Source organism: Myzus persicae, unplaced genomic scaffold (genome assembly GCF_001856785.1).
Source record: "Myzus persicae strain clone G006 unplaced genomic scaffold, MPER_G0061.0, whole genome shotgun sequence".
NCBI classification, from domain to species: Eukaryota; Metazoa; Arthropoda; class Insecta; order Hemiptera; family Aphididae; genus Myzus; species Myzus persicae.
In genome coordinates this window covers 34539-53142 of record NW_019100691.1, presented here as the reverse complement: position 1 = coordinate 53142, position 18604 = coordinate 34539, and the positions used below count along the sequence as shown (strand labels likewise).

Genomic DNA, 18604 nt, shown 5'->3' with positions numbered 1-18604 from the left:
AGGCCCCCCCCCCAAAAAAAAAATAAATATATACGTCACGTAGGTCTTCATTTTTTTAAAAAATAATTATCATATTATTCATACTTATTATAACCAAACTCTGAGTTTTTATTTTTTTTAAGTATAATTATAATTATAAAGGCTATATTTTCAAATAGGTACGTCTATTATTTACCATTTAGGGTGTTTTTTGTTCTCTACGACGATATCCATTTTTTATACCCGATATAGTCAATATCTGACTTATAAATAATAATAATTATCGATTCCTCTTGCTAAGATGGGCAACGGTGAGCGGCTTACGCATTCCTAACGGCTTGTTGCTCACCATGAAACGTGTTATGTGAATGAATAGGCCTGACATAACTACTGCATATTATTATTACCTACCCATTTAATACTTAACACTTAACGGCCGTGTTGCAGTTTTTATAAATATAAGTATTTGTAAAAATATGTAAATGTTATATAATATGTAACCAATGAGCGATGGAAACCATTTAAATAAAGAATAAAAATCGTGAGCTGAAAAATAATTGTATGAACTAATTGTATGATATCTAAAACCTACTACCTAGAGGTTGAAACAAATGGTATAAACGCAGAAAATTGCACCCTCGGAAGTCTCAATGAATGTATATTATCGATATGACTTTTATTGAACACAGTCGAGTAATTTTTGAGTTACCTAATTTCGGTTTCACAAAATGTATTTATCCATTATTGTAATATATATATTTATTATCTGTTATATCTGTAGATTGTAATCAATGGCATCTCCCGTAAATCTTTAAGAACAATTGAACATTTTCATAAAAATCGGTCTTGTAATTTCTGAGTGTATACATTACGAAGTACAAACTTGCATTGAACTATCATATTATTTGTTTTACCTTTTAAGATACATGAGTAGTTTATTTATTCAAGGCCTTAAATTCTACGATTCGATGCATGATGTATTTACCTCAAACAAAAATGTCTTAACTTTAAATGCTTATAAAAAAATTATACCTATAGGTATATTTAATATTTTTTAACTGTTTTTATTTAAGCTTATGGTAAGTGTTCTATAACATTTTAAAATCTATTAGGTGTAAATAGAAAATTTTTTTTGAATTTCCAACTCAAAATAATTGGAATATTGTCGTGATTTTGATAAATTTGGTCGACATTCAAAGTTCAGACACTCATAAAAACTATCGTCGATTAATTAACTTTTTATAATTTCTAAAAACAAAGTATGGGAAATCTAGTGAGTACCTTTTAAATTTTCAAATTTTTAATCGGATGAAAAATGTTATGTCGACAATGATTTTAAAAAATCAATAAATATTGAATTTTTACAATATATACTGTCAAATTGAATATTTTTGTTTTCACAACAAAAATCTCAACAGTGCGCTAAAAAAATAAAAATGTGCGACTGCCACCCATAATTTTATACAGATCAAGCAAGGTTTTTTATGTTCAACCAAACTGTAGATGTAAGATACCTACTGTTATTTGTACAATCATTTGCTAGTAATCAAATTCAAATACAAGTGTGCACTCCGGGAAACCATACAAATAGTCACAGGGTTTTTATCAGCTTATATTTTAATTTGTATATATTTATATCATATTATACTACGCATGTGTATAATATGATATTTTTTTTTAAATTAGTTAATAATATATTTAATGTGATCTAAGTGTAAAAATGTATAATACTGTAATAATTAATAGTATAATATTATCCCAGCCCAATACCAACTACCAATGAAACGCGGCGGTATCTCCCCTCTGTTTCTCGATATTATGTATCACTGATGTTGTGACTTGTGCATGAGTTGTGATTACTGATAAATGATTATACTTTACTTCCTCATGCTGCAGTCCACAGGTGCTTACATTTTAAATTTATAACAGTATTTTACACTAGCAATCTCGCATTTAAATAATTTAATTTTAGTGAAACGTTAAGTAACAAGTATACAAATCTCACGTATTCGGTAGGTACTTTTAAACATTTTTCTATAATTAATGCAATTAATCTTAATTAAAAGTAGAATATTTTAAATATTTATTGGACAGTATCTGATGACTATGTTCCTAACTTAACACTGGTTTTTGTACATGATGTCCGTATGAATATATGATTTTAATATGTATAATACAACGTGTCCCGTGAAGAAGTAACTAGCGACCAGCGTCATATGATAGTATACTTTAATTATAAAAAATAACCTCTTTACAGGGTTGGGACTTTATTTAAATTAAAATTTAACTTACCACATTTTTCTGATGTATCTTCAAAACTTTTCAATTTTGTATCATTATTTATTTTTCTGCTAAGTTGTTTTACTGTGCAATCAAAAACACACACAAATAAACAAAATATGTACAAATATTAGTGTCATATAAAATAAGCATGTTTGAAAGGAAATCACGCATAAGTCAAAAGAACGCTGTATTCACTACATTTTTTATTTGATCTCTACACAATAAAAGCTAAAATACCTAATGCATTTTGTTTTCTTAACTGTACCTCTTAGTGAGTTGGTACATGTATTACCTTAGTTCGTTGTCCATTATAATTCAATGTCAATCGAAAGTCGTGCATTTTTAGCAGCATTTTCAATTGGAAATTATGGAAGATATGAAAACAAAATGTAGTATTCCTGGTATTCTGTTCAATTTTCAAAAGTGCAAATTTTTGCTGAACTCATTTTTACTTTTAAATTAAAAAAATAACATGTATATTATTGGTTTGATTGTGTATGCCACAGTAAAATAGCTTTAAAAAAAATAGTAAAAAGTTGAAAAGTTTTGAAGATATATCAGCTAATGTGTGGTATGTCCAATTTCGTTTAAAAAAAAATTTTTGCCTAAAACTAAAAAAATAAAAAAGTTATAAACACTCTTGGAAGGTCTTTTTTTCATATCTTGAGGTATGCTATCAATGTTATCGGCCGGTAACTTCTTCACGGGACACATATTTATATATTATACATATAAGTACTAAAAAAATTAATAATACAATGTTATAGATACGAGAAGTTCTGATTAAACTCAATATGGAACATCAAATTAATGCCAATGAATCTGAACCCGAAAATCGCTCAACTAATGAAACTACACAATACTCTGATAATGTTTCAGCTGATAATACTAGTATTGAAACAACAATTTTTAATGAGTATGATTGTAGATTACAATATAAATTCAATTGTCTAATCTCATTCAATTTTATTCTGATGTGTAGAAAGCGAAAAAATTATTTAAGCTGGGATGATTTTTTTATGGCAACAGCATTTTTGGTTGCTAAACGTAGTAAAGATCCAGTAACTCAAGTTGGTGCTTGTATTGTTTCTCCAGACAAAAAAATAGTAGGTACAGGATATAATGGAATGCCTATTGGATGTAATGATGATGACTTTCCATGGGGTAAAAATAATCCATCAAAGTTAGAAAACAAATATTTCTATGGCAAGTTATATAATGTTTATATTTATTTCATGATTTCATGTTTTGATAATAAAATAATAGATTTGATCCTCATATATATTTTCAGTATGCCATGCTGAAATGAATGCTGTATTAAATAAAAATTCCATGGATGTACGTAATTGTACCATATATGTTGCACTTTTCCCTTGTAATGAATGTGCAAAAATAATTATCCAATCAGGTATTAAAGAAGTAGTGTATTTGTCAGATAAGTATAGCTTCAAACCAGAAATGGTTGCCTCTAGAAGAATGTTTAAAGCGTCTGGTGTATCTTTCAGACAACACACTCCATCTAAACAGCATCTTGTACTTGATTTTTCAGAAATTAATTCAAATATGACTCAAATGCCTAGCACTCCAGACAAAGCAAATTATAAATAGTTCTATTTAAATTATTTAACATTTGACTCAATTAAATTTTGGTTACTTTTTATAACCAATAATATTTAATATTTAAAATTACCTGTGATAATTTTCCTCAATAATTGGAAATTTAATCAAAACCATTTCCTTTTATTTATAATTTATATTTATTTATACTAGTTTTGTACTTGCAACTTATTAAAAAAGCTTTTTTCCACTTCAAACAGTGGGCAATCTGAAGTTTTAAGTTAGCCCTAAAATCTAGACCCTAATACTATATTTTACCATTTAAGTTGTATTCGATCCGTCTCACTTGTCAGAATTATAATGTAATAATGTCAATGTGTACCTAATGAAATATTTTAAAATTATAACAATATAATAAATGGAAAATGGAAAATGTATTTATAATATATCACTTAGAATATTAATATCACTGGATTTTTAAATAATGTTTTTAATTTGTACATAATATATATTAAAATATAACATGATTGTAGAACAATAAAAAATAGTAAAATAAAGTAAATTTCTAAAAAACTAAAATTATAACTAGATGAATATTACAGGTTATATACATAAGTGATAACAGACAGTATTTAAAAATATAATTTAATTAATTAAAAATAAATACATATTTAGTTGATGGGAGTTTTAACTTCAATACTTTGGATAATTAACTGACTTGCCACTGAAACAATATTGAAAATAATAATAATATATGTACAATTTAAATTATAAAATAATACAATAACCTCCCTAGTTATCCAACCTAGGTATCTGGGAATAAATAATATTATAGGCATACTCCATTACTTTAATGGTATTAATGGATGGGCAACCAGTTTGGCATGTTGGATAGATAGATAGTAGAGGATTTGCCCCTTTAAAGTTCAATATTACTCTATGGCGCAAATAAGATAACAAAAAAATTCTTTGTAATAAAACTATTATTTTGGATAGGTACTATTTTTGATGTCTAACAATATTTATAATTTTATTCATTATAGATTCATAGTTAGTTCATATCAATAAAATAATCTAACAAATCTTGGATCTGATTTTAACTATAGTTAATATACCTATTATAAGTAAAAAGGTAACTTAAAAACTTATAATTAATAATTTTTATTTATCACAGATGAGTATCCAAGTAACAGCAATTATGATAATGAAACTGGATAGGTTAATATATTATTATCAATTATTTTTGTAAAGTTTGATCGCCTAGGTATAAAATGAATACTATTTAATACCTTTAATCCAGTACTCGTCCCCATATTAGCAGTTTTACTAGCTTCTTCATCACGTTTTTGTTGTTCTCGTTGCATGCGTTTGACACGATCTGGATTCTTTATACCTCGGCTTTCTTGTTCTCTTAAACGTTTTTCAGCAGCTGCAGCTTGTTGTTCTCGGACAATTGCCTATGCAAATATCTATGTGTTATGTTTACAAAATAAAAATAAATATTAAAATCAATTTACCAAATCTACTCTAGTTGATTCATTGGAACTGCCACAGCAACACAATAATTTGTAAATATTCCAACCCATGGTTATACTAAAAATTTAACTTTAATTTATTTTATTGTTCATTAGTAACGATTTTGATTAAATAAATAAATGTAATTACCTACTATTAACATATAATTAAATGAAACAATCAATATTAAAAAGATAAATGTTTAGGTAATAGGTATATTTTTTAATATCATTATATAATTAAAATACATTTTCTTATCATTATCTGATTATCATATTGATTGTTGAAACACTTGGAAGTCGATACCACGGACTATGGATTAATCATAGGACTCGAGAATTAAAAGCTTAGATAATATATCATTTTAGACAGGGCGTAACTTATTTGGAATTTAAACACAGTATCAGTAAAAACTAAAAGGCACTAAAATCTAAAAGCCTACGTGGGGCCTTAGATACAATCATTTTACCTTTAAATTGTATAAACGGTAACTGGTCAATATTAAAACTACCAGCACACCATTGAAACATTTGAAACTGGAGAACGACTATTTTCTGTGTCGTATATGTGTAAACACACACGGATGCGACGTCCTCTAAATAAAATATTAGTGATTGGCTTCGGGATGCCTGGCAGATGTGAAACATCAATATTATTTTGTACAGAATATAATAAATATGCAAAAAAGTTGTAAGGATAAAGGATGGTTTGGAAATAAATACGGCATAATCAAAAATAAAAAGTTCAAATAAGCTTGCGTGCCACGCCAACAGTCGTCAGTCTCGAGCGCTACATTAGATTTTAACTCGCTCAAAACGAAAAGCTAAGTGAATTTTTTCCCTGGCGGTCTTAACAGTGTTTTGATCACGAATTAAATCAATTGATTTGATCTTAATTCGCGGGCTTAATGACAGTATATTTCAGCCATTAGCCTATAGATGTATGTATTGTTCACACACAGAAACTGAGTTTCTACAAGCACTGAACAGTGCTACAGGTTAGTGTAAGTGTAGGACCTAATTAGTATACAATATACATATACCAATTATTGTCCTGGACTCGACCTAGTATAGCGCCTTAGGTACGGACTGAGATAGATTTTAGCGCGTCATTTAAAATTATGGTACCAACACTACCAACTATGACCAAATAGATGTTTTGTCAACAACCATGGTACAAACTACCAGTTGTGCGTCGGCTTGTAGGGCGGAATATTTTGGGACAATTCCAATTTTATTTAATCTGAGTTATATCTTAAATTGTGGTTATTGGTCAACCTATTGGCAATGGAGTGTTAGAAACTTAGAAAGATATAAAAAGCTGCTGTAACGGGGACGCTGTGTATATGTTATTTTTCACAAGCCACTCCCCGTCGGCCTAAAACTTGATAAGCCTCGCCAATACATATTGTAATTTGTAAAGTATTTTCTTTGTAAAGAATGAAGTAAAAATTATTTAAATTAAGTATTCACCGCAATTGTTGATTATAGATTATTATTAATAAATCTATAACCACAGAATTTATTTTTCATATTATAATCTGTGCTTTAACAGTGGTAGTGTGGTACTCGTATTTTAATCATGGACAGACTAGAAGTCTTATCTATCTTGATGCATTCATATTTAAGCAGGTTTTAAAATTTAAACAGCTGTTTTCCATCGTATCGTTATTGACCTTACCGAAATTTCTAATATCATTTTACCAATTTACCCGTACACCATCATTCGCATCGTCCATCATTGTTTTTGCGAGTTCAAGATTGGTTTATCCATCTAAAGTCAAGCCACAAGCAAAAAACAAACCATGTTGTCCAGATTAGCTCTACGTTCAGGTAAATATTCTTTACATTCCATATTAAAATAGTTTTGTTGAAATGTGGTTTTTACAGAACTGTTCCGAGTAGCACCACTATGTGCTAATGCTGTGCGCACCACACAAACCAAACCAGCAGTCTCTTCCACTAATGAATCAATCATTGTACCGGGGTTCCCAAAACCTAATGGCCTACCTCAACCGAATCCATTTGATGGACCTGAACGTGATCTGGTGAATTTTCCCAGAATGGTAAGGTTGGAGTAACCAGCTAAAACTAGATATTTGTTCGTGCCCGAAGAATGGTTTGAAGTATTTTACAAAAAGACTGGAGTCACTGGTAATGATATACAACGTTACCCATTTGTATGTTGTACATTTTTAGGAACTTTGGTTCTTAACTGGACACTTGTTTTTGCAAATTTTTTTATAGGTGTATGTAGAACTATGTTATACACTTAAGTTTCACTATAAAATATGAGTAATCCAAGTATATAGTGACTCCCTTTGCCTACTGGATCGAGTCGCCAAACATTGGCTTTAATCAAAGAATAAATATTACACAAGTCCAACGTAGAAAAAACATAAGCACAGTTAACTAGAGCAGCGTTTCCCAAAGTGTGTTTCGTGGAACCTTAGGGTTCCGTGGGACTATGTCAAGGGTTCCGCCAGATGTATGAGATTATTGAGAAAATTATGTTTTTTCAATGTTTGTTATTTAGAATATTTTTGATTGAAAATTTTTTTTAAAACTAAGTTTAATAATGAAAAGTCATTAACAGCATCATAAAAGTATCATTTAGACTTGAGAGTTTAGAGAATTAATTTTCCTTTTTGTATTTAGAAAAATTGTAGTTGAGTTGGATTAGACATTAGGGTTCCACGAAACACAAACAATTTTTTAAGGGTGCCGTGGTCGTAAAAGTTTGGGAACCGCTGAACTAGAGTGATGCACAAATGATTAAAAATTGCATAATACCGAACTTCATTAGGCAATTATTTCGAAGCTTAGTCGGCTGCCGAATTCTGACATCACCATTGTTTTCAGTTTGGATAATTACACGAGTCTTTAAAAAAAAATTTGCAAAAAAGGGTGTCCTCTAAAGTAACAATATATAACAATTTTTTCCCCATAGTATTTTCCTTGTTATTCATATAAGACTAATTAATACAGATATAATATATATTATCAACATCCGATTTCTAGTTATTAATAACTGAAGCTAAATTTTTATATCCAGAAAAATTTTTTTACTTTTTAGAATTTGTAAACCAAGCATCATTTCTAGTTTGTTGGTTAACATGGGATTACTTATTTAAACTGTAAATCTTAAATGAATAATATGTAGTTTACAAAATACTTAAGAGGGCATCACACCCTCAAATATTATCTTTGTTGCAAATGTATGTGGTTAGTTTTAATATTAGAGTGAATTAACCTTTTAGCAAACTTTAAGGTAAGAACATAAACAATGTTTGCTGAATGGAATTTTTAAGCTAGTTATGAACATTATATTTTATTTGTATTATTTATTTTACATATTCATAAAGTCACTTGTAAAATCGACTTATTAATAATTTAAAATATTGTTAAAATCCAAAAAACAAACACCAATAATAATACAATATTAACTTAAGGTTAGATTATAGGTACTAGGTCAAATAACTATTCACACTAATAATAAGGCTAACAACACACAATTGGATCTGCTAAACACAAGTTATCTATGAAATATAAAAATAACACATGCAGTTATGATGACCCTTAAATACATAATATATCTGCATTATTACCTTTACTGATTTGTCTTGATCATTAACACAATTTCTGTGCATAATTTTAGTATGCAAGAAAAAAATGTTCTGATTTTTTTTAATTTTTAAAAATTCTTTAAGACCATATTTCCAAATTTTTGAGATTTTTTGTACTACTTAAGGAGTGTTCTCTGGAGATACAAACTTCTGTTTTTCAAATAAAAACACCCCTAATCAACTATAAACTGTACAGAAGATAATTTCAGAAGTCCATAGTAATGAGTTTATAAGATATGTCTTCAATATTAATCTATCGGTATTAATAATTTTTAAAAATACCCCCCAATTGTAATATAAATACTAGATCCTTTTTTCACGTCTAAGTTATGTTTACGTAGAACCAATTTTAAGGACTATTATTCTAAATGCAATTATTTTAATGACTAAAAAACTACTCATTTGAATTTTGAATGTGTATATCAACAAACTATCCACTAATTAATTTACAGTAAAAGACGGGGGCTCTAATTTGAATAACAGAAATTTGTATCACCATAAGACACATCTTAAGTAGGTCTTTGAGTATATTTAAAAATTACAAAAATCAGAATTTGTTAAAATTCTTAATTAATTAAATGGGGAAAGGAAAGGGGGTTAGCATGCTTGGTGAACTACCTTGTATATTCTAAAAGACATCATTAACTAAACATTTTAAAGTTTTTATAACTATTTATTTTTTGATATTTTTTATGTGAATGTTATTGAAATTGTATTACAACTTCATGAAAATTAAATTGTTCTCTAGGTCCATATGTTCTTGCTGCTGGTATCACAACTTATGTATTAAGTAAAGAAATATGGGTGGTTGAACATGAATTTCCTTATGTATTAGCTACTATTGGTTTATTCTATGTTGGATGGAAAAAATTTGGAGCATCTTTAGCTGATTTCCTTGATAAAGAAATTGATGTATGTATCGATTGTAGCAATTATTTTTATTAAATTGTTGAAAGTTAATAACTAACTAATATATCTTATTTTATTTAGGAATATGAAGAATCTTGTAATGCCAGTCGTAAAGGTGAAATTGATGGCTTAACGGAAAGCATTGAGAACCAAAAGAAAGAAGTATGGAGAACTGAAGCTCAACAACATGTAATTCAAGCAAAACGGGAGAATGTAGCTATTCAGTTAGAAGCTATTTACCGTGAACGAGCTCTTCAAGCCTACAACCAGGTATTATGTTAAATAGTATAAAAGTATTTCATTAGTATCTATAATATTTTATTTTATTGAAAGGTAAAAAGGCGTTTGGATTATCAATTGGATTTGGCTAACTTGACACGCACTGTACAACAAAGACATATGGTTAACTGGATCATTGAAAATGTTCTGAAGTCTTTAACAAATGAACAAGAAAAACAAAGTTTTAAAAAATGCATGGTTGATTTACAAGCATTAGCTGCAAAAGCATAAATGTAATTTCAGTTAGTGCCATTTTTTAGAATATTGTTTAATGGTAAATAATTAAACACCAAACATTTTTACGTTCTTTAATGTACTCATTTAAAAGTAGATTTCATGCTATCCATAAAAATAGAAAAAATAAAAAATGAAATATAATTCTATGTATATGGTATTATTATTATACACAATACTTATATTGATGATGTTTATATATTCTAATTATTATACTTAACACTAAATAATTTTGCACAGTTATAAAAAAATAAATTAAATTTTACCATTACATAATCATTTTTCATGATATTTGTATGTATACACAAACCAATACATAGCTTATATTCAGTGGTGTAAGTTGGACCAAATTTTGGAAACTGCAAAAGTTCTCAATATATCTCATATCTGTGGGGCTGCAATATGACCAACAATTTTTTTGCTGATTTGGACACTATTTACTTAAGCCAATTAAATATAATATACAGGGTGATTTTTTAAGCATGATTCTTATGTTTAAATTATGCATATATTCAAATTCTGATTTTTGGAATTTTTAAGTGTAGTTAAATACGATATTTTCATGTACTTAGATTTTTCATAACATTTAAGGATTATCCTGTGGCAATACCAACTTCATGTGATTCAGATAATTTTTTTGGAAATGTTGACGTATTGTAATCGAAATTTTAACAAAAACTTCCTTAGTTATCTTCTTTAAATACTAAGGAATAAGGATAATAGATAGACTATTATACTAAAATTCTTAGCATTGTAAAATGGATATGAGCTTGATAATTATAATTTGGTATGCAATATAAGATATTCATTAATAATTACTACCTAACCGAGTTGTAAGATCGAGCTTGTATCCATTCACAAAGTATTTAGTATTTGATATATTACTATCCTTATTCCTTAGTGTTTAAAGAAGGATAACTAAGGAAGTTTTTGTTCAAATTTCGATTACAATATGCCAAAATATCAGATCACATTTTGCCTTAAGAGGAAACCACACCTGCATGCGTTGTCTCCGTCTTACAAATGAGTTACATACCAAATTTAAGCTCAGCAGTTCAAGTTTTATGCCGTTAGCTTAGAAATTAGAGTGAATTAACCTATTATGAAACTTGATGGTGAGAACTTTATCTGTGTTTTGTTGGACGTTTTTTTACAATAATTCAGTTTTTAAGTGAGTTATGAGCATTTTTAGTTTACATTTATTATACAAGCATACCTCGCTTAAAAACTGAAGTATCGTAAAAAAACTTCCAACAAAACACGGATAAAGTTCTTACCATCAAGTTTCATAATAGGTTAATTCAGTCTAATTTTTAAGCTAACGTCATAAAACTTGAACTGCTGAGCGTAAATTTGGTATGTTACTCGTTTGTAAGACGGAGACAATGCATGCGGTTGTGGCGTCCTCTTAAATTATATAGTTTGTCATTTGAAAAACAAAAGTTGGTATTGCCACAGGATAATCCTTAAATGTGAAAAATCTAAGTAAACGAAAATATTGTATTAAACTACCCTTAAAAATTCCAAAAATCAAAATTTGAATGTATATGATTTGAGCATAAAAATGGGGTGAGCATGCTTAAAAAATCACCCTGTATATAAATTTTATTTATGAATTATGACAAATAATATGTTCAAAGATTTAAAGTGACTTCTAATTTCAGAAATATCTGGGGTCAAGTGCAACCCCTTGCCTCCTCCAGTTTACGCCACTACTTACATTATACAATCTTGGACAAAAAATTAAACATTCTACTTAGTTGAAAAAAAAAAATCTTGTCATAGTAGACTGGAATGTGACAAATTTTTTAAGTTAAAACCATAGATTAAAATTAAAATTAACTGTGGTCCGTAGTTAGTAAAAATTAAGTTATCAAAACAAAATTTAGAATGTTCTAATGAACTCTAATTTACTCTTCAGCCTTTAAATTATGTTATAATTAAATCTACAAATTATATTATAATTTACCCATCAACCTAAAGTTGCCAAAACTTTCTACAAACACTTCCGTTTATTATATATTCCTCTTATATCCAAACTATCCTTTGGTTGCATCCCAGAAGAAATTGGAAACCCAAATTGTGTTGTGACCTTCAAAGAAACAACTAAAATTGACACTTGACAACATTAAGTATGAATACTGAACGGTTTCATCAATCAAGAGTCAAGGCTCAACTGCTTAATCAGTTGTGTTTATTGTTAGATAGAAATTTACAACAATTGTTAAATATATTATACGCAATAAACTAATATAAAAATTCATCTACTTTATCTAAGTATACTGTTGCATATGAAATCACCAGTTATTATATATTTTGGTATCTGGTATACCTATTGTATTACATTTTGTAACTGTGCCGTTTTAAAAAGACTTTCTTAAAATGTTAACATTCAGTCCGGCACAGTTACAAAATGTTACAATTGATGTTAAAATAAAAAAAAGATTCAAATATTTTTAAATAACATAATACTTAATAGTTATTACTTGCAGTTAAATATAAATTGGAAATTTTATCAATTGATATTAAAAATGTTAAATTAAAAACAATTAGTAAGATCCATCAGTCAGCATACCTAATATTGTTTCTAGACCAGGTCTAGTATCGTGGGTACCAATTCTGGTATTTGGATAGCTCGTAGCCCATATGTGGTAGAAGAAGAAAATCTTCCTTTATTTAAAAAAAAAAAGAATGGATTATACACCTTAAACATTATTTGGTTTATTTGATAATAATAATAAAAATAATAACTACATATTTAATTTTCTTTTTGTGCATTAAATGCTTATATTATCATAAGTATGTAGTTTCTAATAAAATAAAATTCTATACATTAAAATAACGAATACAATATACATACTTGATATGCAAAAAAAAGCGGTACTAAAATTTTCAAACTGTGTAGGTGGTATAGCTCGGATACATGAAAAAGTTGAAAAACACTGTTGTAGGGCAAATGTTTAAAAATTGACATTTCATTTAAATATGTATTTTTTTTATGAAGACTTGAAGGTCCTTTGAGGTTTGGTCCCGTTTATCACTGGTTTCTGGGACCCCACAAACATGCTAAATGACATATTAAAGTTCCGTAAGTATTTCGTAATTGAGTAACAAATGGATATGCTGAGTTCTAATATAATGATAAATTCTTTCTGACGTCGTCAGCATAGCTGTATGGCTATAGATACTAGATGTCTAGTTTAGTTTTATATTATAAATTATATTAGGCCCTATACGCTTATTGCATTTACCTACTACTTAATTGTGACTAGTATGATTTATATTTTTACTATATATTTTAATATTTGCAGTATTGTTGGTATTTACAATTTTTAGAAATGGGCTTTCCTGCTACGCCTCAACCGCAGAATGCAGATTAATCTCTTCTAACGATTGCAGCAGTGGCTATTTTTGCGAGCACTATGACACACCTTGTACACTATGAAAAATAAAAATGTATACCTGCCACCTAAATTTTTATATAGCTTAGGCAAAGTTCCATGCGAGACCTATTTGATGAGCAAATACATAGGTTAGTTCCTACAAATTACCTGTGTTACTTCCTAATTCCTACGCTAATCGTTTATTTGTGATTATTGGTATATTTGTTATTACTTGTTGAATTAGGTATTCAAAGTTTTATATTTATGTTAAATATAATATTATAATATTTTATTTAATCAAATATATTGCCAAACATCAGTGATATAATGTTTTATAAAAATATTATAATCAGTAGCGCAGATAAGAAAAATATTTAGGAAATAATTTTGAGAAAAAATTTTCTTAAAAATGATATAAGTATAGTATATTATTTTTGGAGGGGGCTTATTTGAGAGATTATTGGGCAAAAACTCCCTTTCTATTTTAAATCACCAATACAACCTCTTTAAAAACTTCGGAAATCAACTAAGCAAATACCTAAGTACTTAACTACAATCCCTCCGATAAGAAATCGATGGCAGTTTTGCTTCATGTGATCTTGGAAAGTTGAATTATTTAAAATTTTAAAAATCATCATTGCAAGATATTCCAAGCCCCCCCCCCCACCATAATTGTATGCATGACTGATGTACTGATAACATAAATAGTAAAAAATACTGCCTAAACCCTAAATGTTCCTTGATACCACTCCCACTTACAATTTGTAAAGAATTTTTTACATCTAAAGTAGCTAGATTCTTACCAAAACGTTCTAATTATATTATTCTACTTAGTACTTACCCACATATTCAATGCAATTTTATGAATTTCCTACTTACAATTTACTACTACTTTAGAAATTCTCTATAATTATATTAATCCCAAAGCTTAACAAACCTCTTGAATCTGTAACTCCTTAGTTCTTACCATACCGATCAGCTTAATTGAGTTGATTACCTTTTTTTTTACCTAAGTACCTACTAGAAAGACCCATACATAGTACATACTCAAACGTATTCTTCCCAGTATTTTTGTAAATAATATTTTATCTGATAATCAATTTGGTTTAGGCTTAAATCATTAACTATTCTCTAAATTCACACGCCAACACTAGTTGGTGTGGTTTCTTTTGCTTTGAAAGAGGCTATTATGCATATGTGCACCCTTCGCAACCTATTTCGAAAGAGTATGAGGAGAGCTGCTATATAAATTATTATAGAGTTGATGTTCACTCGGGAAGAAGTCTCTTCGCAGTTCTGTTTAATATTTATACCTCAGAGTCTCAGACCAACATGGACTTAATAGGTTAATTTATTAGTTTAAACAAATCAAAAAAATAAATAGTAAGCAGTGTCACTTCTGGGTGGCTTCTTCTAGCAATTAATTCACTGTCACTGTATTTGAGTATATATTCTTTTTAGTACCCCAGGGGATAGATTGTATATTTCTTTAAAACAAAATCATTTCTCAGGAAAGCATTCATAATCATCAATGACTAAACCTTGCCCATTGCTAAAAAAATGATTTGTTAAAATACATTTCATAATGATGAATACATTAAAATTATAGGTAGGTGGATTAATTTTAAGGCTTTTAAGCAAACATTTATTTCTGCAATTTAAGAACGTTTTAATGTGGACTAGGAATCAGCAAGTATACAGAATCTGTACGACTATCACATATTTTTAGAATTCAACTATAGTTAATGAAGAAAAAAAAAATTCATTAGGAAGTGTCACTACTGGATGGCTTCTTCCAACAAACTATTTAAATGTCACTATAAATTACCCCATATTCTTACTGTGCTCCAGAGTACAGATTGTATATATTTAAAAAAAAATATATATTAAACGTAGGTATTTATTTTATTTTTAATTTGCTGATAGTTGTTGTGATCATCGATATTTAAACATGGCTACATGGCAACATTAATTTTAATGTAAAATGCAAATGTCCGAAACGCAATGGCTCGATTTACATTGAGTACCTATACGGCGACACGGCGCGGCGTATGTGTAAATATAAATAGTGCAGGTTCCAAATCAGAAAATTTAGCTCAATCACATTATCTAATCCTAGTTAGTTATCTTAAAATAAGTTTAAGACACATGCGTGTACACTAGTTTACTGCAGTTGAATACAAAATTCAATATGTACATTACGTTGGAATTTGGAATACAAATTCTTACTATGGCGTGGGACTAATTCTCGTACAGTCTCGGATTTTTTTCCTTTGTATTTTTCCAAAAAAACGCTCGTGCAACCTGCCTATCGACGCCAAGTGGCCCTATCTTATGATGTTAAAATAATACGCCTATATACTTAGATGGTTACACAACATTTTATACTGAGAAATTAAATTATGTATGTACCATACCGTATGGTCCATACGTCCATACCAACTACTTTGTTCGTAGTATGTACTAATATCGTATACAGATATGGACGATATGGTGTTAGGAGTGACACGACTCATTTTAGTTTTCTAAATTAATTTAATAATACCCATGTAAATACTAAATTGTATATTTATTTTTTCCGGGACCACGGTACTCACTGACCCTCTTTGTGGGGCCCCACTATATCATACAAGTACTATACTCTAGAGGGGCCCGGATTAAATCTACTATTTTAAGAAATATAGCCATCCTAAAATAGTTTTTCTTAGAATTATTATCTCATTATTAAATAGGTTGTGAAAACCATCTTTCCGAAGATTGTGTAAAATATCGAAATGGTCCAGCAAAATGTAAGCTCTATTCCGGGATTCAAACGGCCAACTTCAACAGGTACCGAGTTTACCAATCCGCTCCAATTTCTAAAGCACCGTATACTAATTCCACAAAATATGTGATAATAAGACACCTCTCATTATCCTCCTCCCCACAAACCATATATTCTTATTTTTTCCGCTACCTACTGCGACAATAATCGTAAAGTTATCAAAAAGCTTATATTCGGTTCTTTTCTACTAAATTTTCTTTCCGAGCTATCTACTATAATAATTAAACCCCTCTTCACTCTTCTAACGGCAGTCTTAAAAAAAAACTCAATTCCCCATAGTTGTTTTTTCAATTTTAGTGAACATTTTCCATTATAATTATGTAATCATTTAAATTATTTCACCTTATCGCAATCGTTTAACCTTATTGTTAGGTATACATAGTTGTGTAATATCAGGCTTAATATCTGTTTGTATATACTATATTTTAAATATACGATTGTAACTTTTTTTTGGTGTACTGTATTGCACTAAATATTAATTGTATGTTATCAATATAATGGTTGAGCTGTAATAGTTACTGACTAATAGCTAATTAAAATAAAAATAAAAATAAGTTATATTTCAATATTAGTTTTCTTAATATTAAATGAAACCCCTAGGCCCTTGTGGGCAGTGGCTCAGTCTCGACAAATGTTGTACCCACTCAAGTGTGTCATACGAACAATTATGGCTCTTAAATAAAAGCAATATAAATATTTGTTTAGTTAATTTATAGTTTTTATCATCAACTTATCACAAATAAATAGATATTAATAACAATGACACAAAATCTCGTCACTCGGCTGCGCACTATACCATACACTATACCATACATGTCATAAAACATTTAAAGGGATGTAATATGTAAAGCATGTATAAATATAAAATAATAAATTCCTATTAAATATGGAGGTTCGTGTTGCTAAAATTAAAATTTTTCCTACGGTAGAGGAATATGGACCCACATTTTTGGAGGGGTTTTAATATTACGCAAATACAACAAATGTCCAAGAATAAACCATTTATATACTTAACAATATATTAAAATGCTAAATATATTTAATGTAATAAATTATTACTAATAATATATCTAGGTACTTTGAAAAATGAATTTACCAATTACATATTCCGTGTTCTAACTTCAATTACAATTGTTATTAGGTACTTGTCAGTAACTGAACCACTATTGCAGGTTGTTGTGTAAAGATAAAAATCAAAACTATAGACACAAAATAAAACAAAAGAGTACCCTTAATAATACAATATAATATTACCTATTAATTACCCAAAACCTATATATAGACTGTTTCCGTATATCAACTCAATACATGCGTGTTTATATTTTATAGTAATATACCTACCTATTTTTGTATAATTAAATTGTTGTAATAATATGAAGAAAAGATCTTTGTCGGCTCTATCTATATGCTAAAGTTTTAAATTTGTTGATAAGTATGAAGTAGGTACCCTACTGGGCTACATAGGTACCTACCAACCAACCTAAATGTACGTTATACAGTCAACAGTAATTTACAACTTACGTTTACCGCAAACGACATTCTAATTTACGAGTATAAATGTTTAAATGTATAATATTATGAACATTGAAGTATTGAACCTAAACCATGATGTTACGTCACACACGTTAATTTTTTACACTCGATTCATAAATAACAATCAACTATCGTGAATAATCCTATTTTATAAAATATTAGAATTAAAACCAAATTTCAAGATGTTTGACAAATTAATCAAATCTATAATATTGTTATGGATTTATAAATCTATTTTCATCTGTCTAAAGTTTAAATAAAGTGCAATAAGTGCATTATTAATTTTAAAATAAGAAATGAATAAATGATAAATTAAACTCTCGTAGGTACTATATAATATATAGGTGTTCGTTAAATCAAGGTGACATGGATTACTCAACCAAGATATACTCATATAAATAACATAAGGTTGGATTTAGGAATGACCTTGTATACTTGTTATAACTTATGTTGACTCGTAATTTGTATTTACTGTTTCGTTCA

General features: G+C 28.6%; 3 protein-coding genes across 6 annotated transcripts; 2 read left to right on the top strand and 1 right to left on the bottom strand.

The window, feature by feature from the left end:
• Window positions 1-1812: 1812 nt before the first annotated feature.
• Window positions 1813-4256, top strand: LOC111041695 (deoxycytidylate deaminase-like). 2 transcript variants are annotated; one of them, XM_022326070.1, is made up of 4 exons: window positions 1813-1991; window positions 3030-3178; window positions 3245-3468; window positions 3554-4256. In XM_022326070.1, the coding sequence occupies exons 2-4, from the start codon at window positions 3057-3059 to the stop codon at window positions 3868-3870; spliced, it is 663 nt and encodes a 220-aa protein (XP_022181762.1). In that variant the 5' UTR covers window positions 1813-1991; window positions 3030-3056; the 3' UTR covers window positions 3871-4256. The 2 variants fall into 2 exon arrangements, with proteins under 2 accessions (XP_022181762.1, XP_022181769.1); XM_022326077.1 differs by lacking the exon at window positions 1813-1991 and adding an exon at window positions 2020-2120.
• A 192-nt stretch (window positions 4257-4448) lies between these two features.
• Window positions 4449-6110, bottom strand: LOC111041680. 3 transcript variants are annotated; one of them, XM_022326049.1, is made up of 4 exons: window positions 5804-6110; window positions 5337-5412; window positions 5109-5276; window positions 4449-4543 (listed from the first exon to the last, which is right to left on the bottom strand). In XM_022326049.1, exons 2-4 carry the CDS (start codon window positions 5403-5405, stop codon window positions 4529-4531), a joined length of 252 nt encoding a protein of 83 aa, XP_022181741.1. In that variant the 5' UTR covers window positions 5406-5412; window positions 5804-6110; the 3' UTR covers window positions 4449-4528. The 3 variants fall into 3 exon arrangements, with proteins under 3 accessions (XP_022181741.1, XP_022181733.1, XP_022181749.1); XM_022326041.1 differs by lacking the exon at window positions 5804-6110 and adding an exon at window positions 5485-5543; XM_022326057.1 differs by lacking the exon at window positions 5804-6110 and adding an exon at window positions 5489-5517.
• Window positions 6111-7002: 892 nt separating this feature from the next.
• LOC111041670 (ATP synthase subunit b, mitochondrial) lies at window positions 7003-10530 on the top strand. The gene is given in 5 exon segments (XM_022326028.1): window positions 7003-7166; window positions 7224-7487; window positions 9708-9871; window positions 9950-10138; window positions 10202-10530. Coding segments are annotated over 5 exon segments (822 nt in total). The 5' UTR covers window positions 7003-7138; the 3' UTR covers window positions 10379-10530.
• The last annotated feature ends 8074 nt before the right edge of the window (window positions 10531-18604 follow it).